Source organism: Bufo gargarizans, chromosome 5 (assembly GCF_014858855.1).
Source record: "Bufo gargarizans isolate SCDJY-AF-19 chromosome 5, ASM1485885v1, whole genome shotgun sequence".
Taxonomy (NCBI): Eukaryota; Metazoa; Chordata; class Amphibia; order Anura; family Bufonidae; genus Bufo; species Bufo gargarizans.
This window is the reverse complement of record NC_058084.1, coordinates 38,152,543-38,164,771: the sequence shown is the minus strand read 5'-3', so window position 1 is coordinate 38,164,771 and position 12,229 is coordinate 38,152,543. Positions and strand designations below refer to the sequence as shown.

Below are 12,229 nucleotides of genomic sequence, written 5' to 3'. Positions count from 1 at the left end.
TAAAAGTCATTGTCTATTCAAGATCTTCTCAAGGTTTTGTCCGAAACCTTAGATAAAATTAATTGCTAGTACATAAATAAAAGAATGAAGTGAGTGCTTCGACTTTGGTATGGAATACTAGTGCCATCTAGTGTTAGGGTAAAATACTTTTTTTTGGCCAAGCCCTTTCTAAGATAGGATAAAAAGATGGTATGGGCTGACAGAAGGGATCGATCTCTAGAGCTCCCTAGCTCTCTCTCTGAGCATCTTCAAAAGACCAGATCCAGCCCTGACCACCTTTTCAGTCATTGGAGGCAGCCATCTTAGAACCATTGAAACTGATTTCTGCTAGCTGACATTTTGGTATAGTATAACCTTACCTATATTTTATAGGATAATTAATTAATATAATACATATCTATATATATTCAATTAACCATACTTTGTGTATAGTATCTGTTTTGGAATAAGATTGGGGTGTACCTGCAGCATCATCCTGAAAATTAATCCAATACAGGGAGATTGAAAATATACTAGTGAAAACACGGTATTATCTCCAAGGAATTGAATTCAGTTCTAGACCAGTATGGTTGAATATATATATTTGTATAGATAAAAGATAAACCAGATTTGGGTTTAATCGGACATTTGTCGGCTGAGAGAAATCAAGTATTAAATTGAGCTTAAATATAATTGAGGGGTATCATTATAAGAAGGCATAATTGTGTATATATTCTCAATTATTTTTGTCTTTACCACTATTTTGCATATCATTGATTGAATTTTATTATCGCCAATTTTATTATATATATTATTTTGCACTATAAATTGTATTAATAAATTACATATATATTTTGTCTGTAACTGGGTTTTATCTTCAATTCAACGCAGATCACGAGCTTGTTTTAGCTTGATATTTAGGATAATAAATTAGAATCTCCTTTATTACAGATTTTAATTTATTCACATAAATAATATAGACTGTCAATCGGAGACAGCATAAATATTCCGACAATGCCTTCAGCAGCCAAGTGGACATGCAACAGGTCAGTTTCAAGAAGCCCTTTTAAATGATTCTATTCGCACAGTACATTAGACCGGCAGTTTGGCGGGAACTCAAAGCATCATAAATCACTATGATGCCGTGAGTTCTGGTCAGCCAACACACAGTAGATCCAGGAAATGAAGCTGTTAGGGTCCATTCACACGTCCACAAGTGTTTTGCGGTCCACAAAACACAGACACCGGCAGTCGCATTTTGAGGACACCGCACATGGCCGGCACTATAAAAAAAAGCCTTTTCTTGTCCGTGTCTGTGGACAAGAATAGGACATTGTCTATTTTTTTGCGGGGCCGCGAACAGAAGTGCAGATGCGGACAGCACACTGTGTGCTGTCCTCATCTTTTGCTGCGCCCATTGAAAATGAATGGGTCCACACCGTTCCGCAAAATTGTGGAACGGATGCGGACGTGTGAATGGACCCTTAGGCAGTATCTTCCGGACCAAACACACTCATGTAAAACTGGCCTCAGATGGGAGGTCCAGGCAGGTACCCCGTACTATGAGATGGCCATGTATGGTGAGATCCTCAGAGGAAATTCTAATCTACTGCTCATATTTAGGATATAAAAAAATAAAAAATGTGGACAAGCGTTGACAAGTTAATTGCAAACTCAGCGTCTTATCTGCACCATATTGCCAGAACATAGCACAATTATAAAGATGACATTTTTGGATGGGGTCTGCAGAGGTAGAACAAATCAAATGAATGAAATTATTACAAGACACGACCAACAAGTTGGTAAAAGACGCTTTTATTGAATATTATGGATAAACTTTGCTGCTATTAAGTCATGGCAATGTTGTTCTGCTTGGTGGCTTGGCTAGTTGGCCTGGTCTTGTAAAGCTTCGGCCATAAATAGCTTTCCTAGGTTCTGAGAGGTGAATTCTTTAATATTTTGGATGTATGTGTCAATTTGACCTGTGGACAGAACATAAATTTGGTCAGAAATGAACATTCATGAATGTCATGGGTAAAAAACAGAAGCAATAGCACCTTAGTCAAATAGCAAGGGGAAAAAAAAAAAATGCAACAAAACACCAAGGGTAGAGCCACCAGCATCGGATCTTTAGGATTACAGTAGTTCTAAAGTCAAAGGCACTGGTTCATCTAAATTATGCACAGGAGGCACCAGCACTGGGTCCTCTGGCCCATGCAAATAAGCTCCAGCACCAGATCCCAATCAAGATCATGCATAGGAGGGACCAGCAGAGGGTGCTTCTGGACCATGCATAGGAGGCACCAGCAGAGGGGTTCCTCTGGACCATGCATAGGAGGCACCAGCACTGGAGGGATCATGCATAGGAGGGATCTGTACCAGGTCCTTCCGGACCATGCACAGAACTACCAGCATAATGTCCTCTGGACCATGCATAGGAGTCCTTCAGATCGTGCACCAACACCGGGTCCTCTGAAACAGACATATAAGGCATCAGCACCGGGTCCCTCTAGACCAGTGATGGCTAACCTTGGCACTCCAGCTGTGGTAAAACTACAACTCCCAAGATGCCCCTTGCTTGGCTGCTCTCAGAACTCTGTAGACATAAATGGAGCATGCTGGGAGTCGTAGTTTCAACACAGCTTGAGTGCCAAGTTTAGCCATCACTGCTTTAGACCATGCATAGGAGCATTAGCACTGGTCCTTCTGCCCATGCGTAGGTGCATTAACACCGGGTCGTATTGACCATGCGTAGGAGGCACCAGCACCGGGTCCTCTGCCTTGACTATGCATGGGAGGCACCAGCACTGAACTCTGGACTATGTCCGATTTAGGAAGGGGCATCAAGCTACCAATGCATTAGATCCATGTATAAAACAGAAGTACATCTGAGTCTTACGTTTTCTTACCCCCTATGGTTTCTGTTGTGGTGTTTGCAAACGTAACTGCAAGGCTACAGTGATGAGCGTTGCCCACACTAGAAGATTACAGCTCACAGAAATGCATAAAACCAAGCAGTTTTTTTTTTTCTTCTTCCACGGAAACTTGTGTGCATCTTAAAGCCCTGAAGTACACACCCAAACTTATGGCAAGCTATAGATGATGAAAACGCACAACCCTTTAAGTGGCAGCTTTACAGCCATTAATACTCTCTCCATCAGCAGATGCCTCGGGAATTGATCCAACGAACCTTTCCAATTTCCTAAGTGATCCAGACCCAGAAACGGTAGTTGACTTTGAGCCTGTGACATCATATACTTTTTCCATACATGAGAAGTCGGGACAATGAGGGCCGTTTTCTCGGTAATGGGCACAGTTGCTAGCAATTACCAGCCATTTGTATATATACATTCAGGATGATGTCACAAGGAGAATGCTTTTTTTTTTTTTTTGAATGGGAGTCTTTGTATTTTTTCTTCCAGCTTCAGAAACTTGTCATTTTAGCAGGAAAGCAAATTACCGTAGGTTCCAATTTCTGACTTGCAGGATATGAGAAGTTGCTTTGTCCAGATTTATGAAGAATAACTAGGTGCCTGGAACGTCTTGAGCTCGCACAGGCATAGAACATGATTAATATGTTCATGGCACGAGTCAGGCTGTGGGAGTAATGGCGGCTACCTGGGAATAACTGCAGACTCCTTACAGACAACCTGCTCCTGCATAGCGTAGATGCCATATGGCGGCCAAACCTATGGTCACAAGACCACATCCAACCACAGGTGGCATGTGCTACAATCAACATTTCCATGGCATGTGTCCAGGTTCTCCGTAGACGCACCCCGCCACATGCATGGACTTAACCCATTACGCTACATGCACACGTAGTGAAACTGCTGCGGAATTCTGTAAGAATCTGCAGCAGCAAATCTGCACACAATTATGTGGATTTTGGTGCAGATTTGTTTGCAAATTTCGCCAGGTGAGCGACAAAAATAGAACTACAGAATACTCCCCTCTCTTACCGGGCACTTGTGTGGCTTGTATAACCCGTCCTCCTGCAATTACGTCTCAACCCATGTGGTCGCTGCACGGGAAGAGACGTCATTGCAGGAGGTCAGTCAGACACAGGCACCAGGGGAGGGGGTATAGGGTGTTTTCTTTAAAAAAAGCGCCTCCCCGGGGAAGTCAATGGGGGAATTTCTGCATCAAATCTGTTACATAAATCTGCACGCTACGAATTTAAAATCAGCACTGCGGGTCAATTCACACGCAGATATATTCCGCCATGTGTCACAGACCTTAATGCTACTGCGCTGCATCTGCTGCACAAACCATCAGCATGGCAAATCTGCAAATGTAATAGGCAACCTAAACTTTGGTTTGTTTAAGGCCTCTTTCACACGGGCGTCCTGGATTTGCTCCAGATGAGTTGCGCATGCATTGCAGGGAAACCCGCGCGAGTGCGCACCCAATTTCAATCAGTTTGGACTGCGATTGCATTGTTCAGTTTTTATCGCGCGGGTGCAATGAGTTTAAAAAAATGTGGTTTGAGGGGTTAAAAAAAAAAATAATTAAAAATAAAAATAAAATGAATTCACCTCATCCACTTTATCGCACAGCCGGCATAGTCTTCCTTCTTCATCTTTCAGGACCTGCCAAAGGACCTTTGATGACGTGAGCGCGGTGACGTCAGCGCAGGTCCTGCTGAATGAATAGAAGATTCTATCTTCATTCAGCAGGACCTGCGCTGATGTCACCACGTGGTGAGCGCGATTACGTCAAAGGTCCTTTTGCAGGTCCTGAAAGCTGAAGAAAGAAGACTATGCCAGCTGTGCGATCAGCCAGCTGTGCGATCAAGTGGATGAGGCGAGTTAAAAAAATAATAATAATAATTAACCCCTCAAGCAACATTTGAGTAAGCATTCTGTATTAAAGAATGCTATTATCCTTTATAACTAGAGTTGAGCGAACACCTGGATGTTCGGGTTCGAGAAGTTCGGCCGAACATCCCGGAAATGTTCGGGTTCGGGATCCGAACCCGATCCGAACTTCGTCCCGAACCCGAACCCCATTGAAGTCAATGGGGACCCGAACTTTTCGGCACTAAAAAGGCTGTAAAACAGCCCAGGAAAGAGCTAGAGGGCTGCAAAAGGCAGCAACATGTAGGTAAATCCCCTGCAAACAAATGTGGATAGGGAAATGAATTAAAATAAAAATTAAATAAATAAAAATTAACCAAAATCAATTGGAGAGAGGTTCCATAGCAGAGAATCTGGCTTCCCGTCACCCACCACTGGAACAGTCCATTCTCAGATATTTAGGCCCCGGCACCCAGGCAGAGGAGAGAGGTCCCGTAACAGAGAATCTGTCTTCATGTCAGCAGAGAATTAGTCTGCATGTCATAGCAGAGAATGAGGCTTCACGTCAGCCACCACTGCAACAGTCCATTGGCATATATTTAGGCCCAGCACCCAGGCAGAGGAGGGAGGTCCCGTAACAGAGAATCTGTCTTCATGTCAGCAGAGAATTAGTCTGCATGTCATAGCAGAGAATGAGGCTTCACGTCAGCCACCACTGCAACAGTCCATTGGCATATATTTAGGCCCAGCACACACACAGGCAGAGGAGAGAGGTCCCGTAACAGAGAATCTGGCTTCATGTCAGCAGAGAATCAGTCTGCATGTCATAGCAGAGAATGAGGCTTCACGTCAGCCACCACTGCAACAGTCCATTGGCATATATTTAGGCCCAGCACACACACAGGCAGAGGAGAGAGGTCCCGTAACAGAGAATCTGGCTTCATGTCAGCAGAGAATCAGTCTGCATGTCATAGCAGAGAATGAGGCTTCACGTCAGCCACCACTGCAACAGTCCATTGGCATATATTTAGGCCCAGCACCCAGGCAGAGGAGGGAGGTCCCGTAACAGAGAATCTGTCTTCATGTCAGCAGAGAATTAGTCTGCATGTCATAGCAGAGAATGAGGCTTCACGTCAGCCACCACTGCAACAGTCCATTGGCATATATTTAGGCCCAGCACACACACAGGCAGAGGAGAGAGGTCCCGTAACAGAGAATCTGGCTTCATGTCAGCAGAGAATCAGTCTGCATGTCATAGCAGAGAATGAGGCTTCACGTCAGCCACCACTGCAACAGTCCATTGGCATATATTTAGGCCCAGCACACACACAGGCAGAGGAGAGAGGTCCCGTAACAGAGAATCTGGCTTCATGTCAGCAGAGAATCAGTCTGCATGTCATAGCAGAGAATGAGGCTTCACGTCAGCCACCACTGCAACAGTCCATTGGCATATATTTAGGCCCAGCACCCAGGCAGAGGAGGGAGGTCCCGTAACAGAGAATCTGTCTTCATGTCAGCAGAGAATTAGTCTGCATGTCATAGCAGAGAATGAGGCTTCACGTCAGCCACCACTGCAACAGTCCATTGGCATATATTTAGGCCCAGCACCCAGGCAGAGGAGGGAGGTCCCGTAACAGAGAATCTGTCTTCATGTCAGCAGAGAATTAGTCTGCATGTCATAGCAGAGAATGAGGCTTCACGTCAGCCACCACTGGAACAGTCCATTCTCAGATATTTAGGCCCCGGCACCCAGGCAGAGGAGAGAGGTCCCGTAACAGAGAATCTGTCTTCATGTCAGCAGAGAATTAGTCTGCATGTCATAGCAGAGAATGAGGCTTCACGTCAGCCACCACTGCAACAGTCCATTGGCATATATTTAGGCCCAGCACCCAGGCAGAGGAGAGAGGTCCCGTAACAGACAATCTGGCTTCATGTCAGCAGAGAATCAGTCTTCATATCATAGCAGAGAATCAGGCTTCACGTCACCCACCACTGTAAGAGTCAATTTTCATAAATTTAGGCCCAGAACCCAGGCAGAGGAGAAAGGTCCCGTAACAGACAATCTGGCTTCATGTCAGCAGAGAATCAGTCTTCATATCATAGCAGAGAATCAGGCTTCACGTCACCCACCACTGTAAGAGTCAATTTTCATAAATTTAGGCCCAGAACCCAGGTAGAGGAGAAAGGTCCCGTAACAGACAATCTGGCTTCATGACAGCAGAGAATCAGTCTGCATGTCATAGCAGAGAATCAGGCTTCACGTCAGCCACCACTGCAACAGTCCATTGTCATAAATTTAGGCCCAGCACCCAGGCAGAGGAGAGAGGTCCCGTAACAGACAATCTGGCTTCATGTCAGCAGAGAATTAGTCTGCATGTCATAGCAGAGAATCAGGCTTCATGTCAGCCACCACTGCAACAGTCCATTGGCATATATTTAGGCCTAGCACACAGGCAGAGGAGAGGTTCATTCAACTTTGGGTAGCATCGCAATATAATGGTAAAATGAAAATAAAAATAGGATTGAATGAGGAAGTGCCCTGGAGTCCAATAATATATGGTTATGGGGAGGTAGTTAATGTCTAATCTGGACAAGGGACGGACAGGTCCTGTGGGATCCATGCCTGGTTCATTTTTATGAACGTCAGCTTGTCCACATTGGCTGTAGACAGGCGGCTGCGTTTGTCTGTAATGACGCCCCCTGCCGTGCTGAATACACGTTCAGACAAAACGCTGGCTGCCGGGCAGGCCAGCACCTCCAAGGCATAAAAGGCTAGCTCTGGCCACGTGGACAATTTAGAGACCCAGAAGTTGAATGGGGCCGAACCATCAGTCAGTACGTGGAGGGGTGTGCACACGTACTGTTCCACCATGTTAGTAAAATGTTGCCTCCTGCTAACACGTTGCGTATCAGGTGGTGGTGCAGTTAGCTGTGGCGTGTTGACAAAAGTTTTCCACATCTCTGCCATGCTAACCCTGCCCTCAGAGGAGCTGGCCGTGACACAGCTGCCTTGGCGACCTCTTGCTCCTCCTCTGCCTTGGCCTTGGGCTTCCACTTGTTCCCCTGTGACATTTGGGAATGCTCTCAGTAGCGCGTCTACCAACGTGCGCTTGTACTCGCGCATCTTCCTATCACGCTCCAGTGCAGGAAGTAAGGTGGGCACATTGTCTTTGTAGCGTGGATCCAGCAGGGTGGCAACCCAGTAGTCCGCACAGGTTAAAATGTGGGCAACTCTGCTGTCGTTGCGCAGGCACTGCAGCATGTAGTCGCTCATGTGTGCCAGGCTGCCCAGGGGTAAGGACAAGCTGTCCTCTGTGGGAGGCGTATCGTCATCGTCCTGCCTTTCCCCCCAGCCACGCACCAGTGATGGACCCGAGCTGCGTTGGGTGCCACCCCGCTGTGACCATGCTTCATCCTCATCCTCCTCCACCTCCTCCTCATCCTCGTCCTCCTCGTCCTCCAGTAGTGGGCCCTGGCTGGCCACATTTGTACCTGGCCTCTGCTGTTGCAAAAAACCTCCCTCTGAGTCACTTCGAAGAGACTGGCCTGAAAGTGCTAAAAATGACCCCTCTTCCTCATCCTCCTCCTCCTCCTCCTGGGCCACCTCCTGTTCCATCATCGCCCTAAGTGTTTTCTCAAGGAGACATAGAAGTGGTATTGTAACGCTGATAACGGTGTCATCGCCACTGGCCATGTTGGTGGAGTACTCGAAACAGCGCAACAGGGCACACAGGTCTCGCATGGAGGCCCAGTCATTGGTGGTGAAGTGGTGCTGTTCTGTAGTGCGACTGACCCGTGCGTGCTGCAGCTGAAACTCCACTATGGCCTGCTGCTGCTCGCACAGTCTGTCCAGCATGTGCAAGGTGGAGTTCCACCTGGTGGGCACGTCGCATATGAGGCGGTGAGCGGGAAGGCCGAAGTTACGCTGTAGCGCAGACAGGCGAGCAGCAGCAGGATGTGAACGCCGGAAGCGCGAACAGACGGCCCGCACTTTATGCAGCAGCTCTGACATGTCGGGGTAGTTGTGAATGAACTTCTGCACCACCAAATTCAGCACATGCGCCAAGCAAGGGATGTGCGTCAAATTGGCTAGTCCCAGAGCTGCAACGAGATTTCGCCCATTATCACACACCACCAGGCCGGGCTTGAGGCTCACCGGCAGCAACCACTCGTCGGTCTGTTGTTCTATACCCCGCCACAACTCCTGTGCGGTGTGGGGCCTGTCCCCCAAACATATGAGTTTCAGAATGGCCTGCTGACGTTTACCCCGGGCTGTGCTGAAGTTGGTGGTGAAGGTGTGTGGCTGACTGGATGAGCAGGTGGAAGAAGAGGAGGAGGAAGCCGAGAAGGAGGAGGTGGCAACAGGAGGCAAAGAATGTTGCCCTGCGATCCTTGGCGGCGGAAGGACGTGCGCCAAACAGCTCTCCGCCTGGGGCCCAGCTGCCACTACATTTACCCAGTGTGCAGTTAGGGAGATATAGCGTCCCTGGCCGTGCTTACTGGTCCACGTATCTGTGGTTAGGTGGACCTTGCTACAGATGGCGTTGCGCAGTGCACACTTGATTTTATCGGATACTTGGTTGTGCAGGGAAGGCACGGCTCTCTTGGAGAAGTAGTGCCGGCTGGGAACAACATACTGTGGGACAGCAAGCGACATGAGCTGTTTGAAGCTGTCTGTGTCCACCAGCCTAAATGACAGCATTTCATAGGCCAGTAGTTTAGAAATGCTGGCATTCAGGGCCAGGGATCGAGGGTGGCTAGGTGGGAATTTACGCTTTCTATCAAATGTTTGTGAGATGGAGAGCTGAACGCTGGCGTGTGACATGGTTGAGACGCTTGGTGACGGAGGTGGTGGTGGTGGTGTTGGTGGTACATCCCCTGTTTGCTGGGCGGCAGGTGCCAACGTTCCTCCAGAGGCGGAGGAAGAGGCCGAGGCGGCAGCAGCAGAATAGGCCGAGGCGGCAGCAGCAGAAGAGGTAGCAGGGGGAGCCTGAGTGACTTCCTTGGTTTTAAGGTGTTTACTCCACTGCAGTTCATGCTTTGCATGCAGGTGCCTGGTCATGCAGGTTGTGCTCAGGTTCAGAACGTTAATGCCTCGCTTCAGGCTCTGATGGCACAGCGTGCAAACCACTCGGGTCTTGTCGTCAGCACATTGTTTGAAGAAGTGCCATGCCAGGGAACTCCTTGAAGCTGCCTTTGGGGTGCTCGGTCCCAGATGGCGGCGGTCAGTAGCAGGCGGAGTCTCTTGGCGGCGGGTGTTCTGCTTTTGCCCACTGCTCCCTCTTTTGCTACGCTGTTGGCTCGGTCTCACCACTGCCTCTTCCTCCGAACTGTGAAAGTCAGTGGCACGACCTTCATTCCATGTGGGGTCTAGGACCTCATCGTCCCCTGCATCGTCTTCCACCCAGTCTTGATCCCTGACCTCCTGTTCAGTCTGCACACTGCAGAAAGACGCAGCAGTTGGCACCTGTGTTTCGTCATCATCAGAGACATGCTGAGGTGGTATTCCCATGTCCTCATCATCAGGAAACATAAGTGGTTGTGCGTCAGTGCATTCTATGTCTTTCACCGCTGGGGAAGGGCTAGGTGGATGCCCTTGGGAAACCCTGCCAGCGGAGTCTTCAAACAGCATAAGAGACTGCTGCATAACTTGAGGCTGAGACAGTTTCCCTGGTATGCATGGGGGTGATGTGACAGACTGATGGGGTTGGTTTTCAGGCGCCATCTGTGCGCTTTCTGCAGAAGACTGGGTGGGAGATAATGTGAACGTGCTGGATCCACTGTCGGCCACCCAATTGACTAATGCCTGTACCTGCTCAGGCCTTACCATCCTTAGAACGGCATTGGGCCCCACCATATATCGCTGTAAATTCTGGCGGCTACTGGGACCTGAGGTAGTTGGTACACTAGGACGTGTGGATGTGGCAGAACGGCCACGTCCTCTCCCAGCACCAGAGGGTCCACTAACACCACCACGACCATGTCCACGTCCGCGTCCCTTACTAGATGTTTTTCTCATTGTTATGGTTCACCACAACAACAAATATATTATTTGGCCCAATGTATTGTATTCAAATTCAGCGGGATATAAATTTGAGGCCTAGTATTTAGGCGCTGGGTGACCGGTATGGATTTAGTGACAGAATTAGACTTGGAAATGCACAGAAGCGTGTGTGTGTGAAGTTATTCTGAATGACCCAATGTGCACCTTGAATATTATATACCCTTTTAGGGATAGATTTCAAATAGCTCTGATATAGCAGAAACCACTAAATTATGAAATTGCTAAATTGGGAATTGTACTTCAACCCAGAACAAAAAATGTGCTTTGACGGACACTAAATATCTTGCCCAGCAACAACAGTACAACGGTGGGTAACGAGAGATTTAGAGGGAATTAAATTTGAGGCCTAGTATTTAGGCGCTGGGTCACCGGTATGGATTTAGTGACAGAATTAGACTTGGAAATACACAGTAGCGGGTGTGTGTGAAGTTATTCTGAATGACCCTATGTGCACCTTCAATATTATATACCCTTTTAGGGATAGATTTCAAATAGCTCTGATATAGCAGAAACCACTAAATTATGAAATTGCTAAATTGGGAATTGTACTTCAACCCAGAACAAAAAATGTGCTTTGACGGACACTAAATATCTTGCCCAGCAACAACAGTACACCGGTGGGTAACGAGAGATTTAGAGGGAATTAAATTTGAGGCCTAGTATTTAGGCGCTGGGTCACCGGTATGGATTTAGTGACAGAATTAGACTTGGAAATACACAGTAGCGGGTGTGTGTGAAGTTATTCTGAATGACCCTATGTGCACCTTCAATATTATATACCCTTTTTGGGATAGATTTCAAATAGCTCTGATATAGCAGGAACCACTAAATTATGAAATTGCTAAATTGGGAATTGTACTTCAACCCAGAACAAAAAATGTGCTTTGACGGGCACTAAATAACTTTCCCAGCTACAACAGGACAACGGTAACGAGAGATTTAGAGGGATTTAAATTTGAGGCCTAGTATTTAGGCGCTGGGTGACAGGTATGGGTTTAGTGACAGAATTAGACTTGGAAATACACAGTAGCGGGTGTGTGTGAAGTTATTCTGAATGACCCTATGTGCACCTTCAATATTATATACCCTTTTTGGGATAGATTTCAAATAGCTCTGATATAGCAGAAACCACTAAATTATGAAATTGCTAAATTGGGAATTGTACTTCAACCCAGAACAAAAAATGTGCTTTGACGGACACTAAATATCTTGCCCAGCAACAACAGTACAGCGGTGGGTAACGAGAGATTTAGAGGGAATTAAATTTGAGGCCTAGTATTTAGGCGCTGGGTCACCGGTATGGATTTAGTGACAGAATTAGACTTGGAAATACACAGTAGCGGGTGTGTGTGAAGTTACTCTGAATGACCCTATGTGCACCTTCAAT

General features: G+C 47.1%; 1 protein-coding gene across 1 annotated transcript in view; it reads right to left on the bottom strand.

Moving 5' to 3' along the window:
- Nucleotides 1–1,778: 1,778 nt before the first annotated feature.
- EIF3H (eukaryotic translation initiation factor 3 subunit H) overlaps nucleotides 1,779–12,229 on the bottom strand; it is a 149,787-nt gene continuing 139,336 nt past the window's right edge. The window contains exon 8 of the mRNA XM_044293784.1: nucleotides 1,779–1,961. Coding sequence (XP_044149719.1) covers nucleotides 1,864–1,961 — 98 coding nt within the window. The 3' untranslated portion in view covers nucleotides 1,779–1,863. The remainder of the gene's footprint in view (nucleotides 1,962–12,229) is intronic.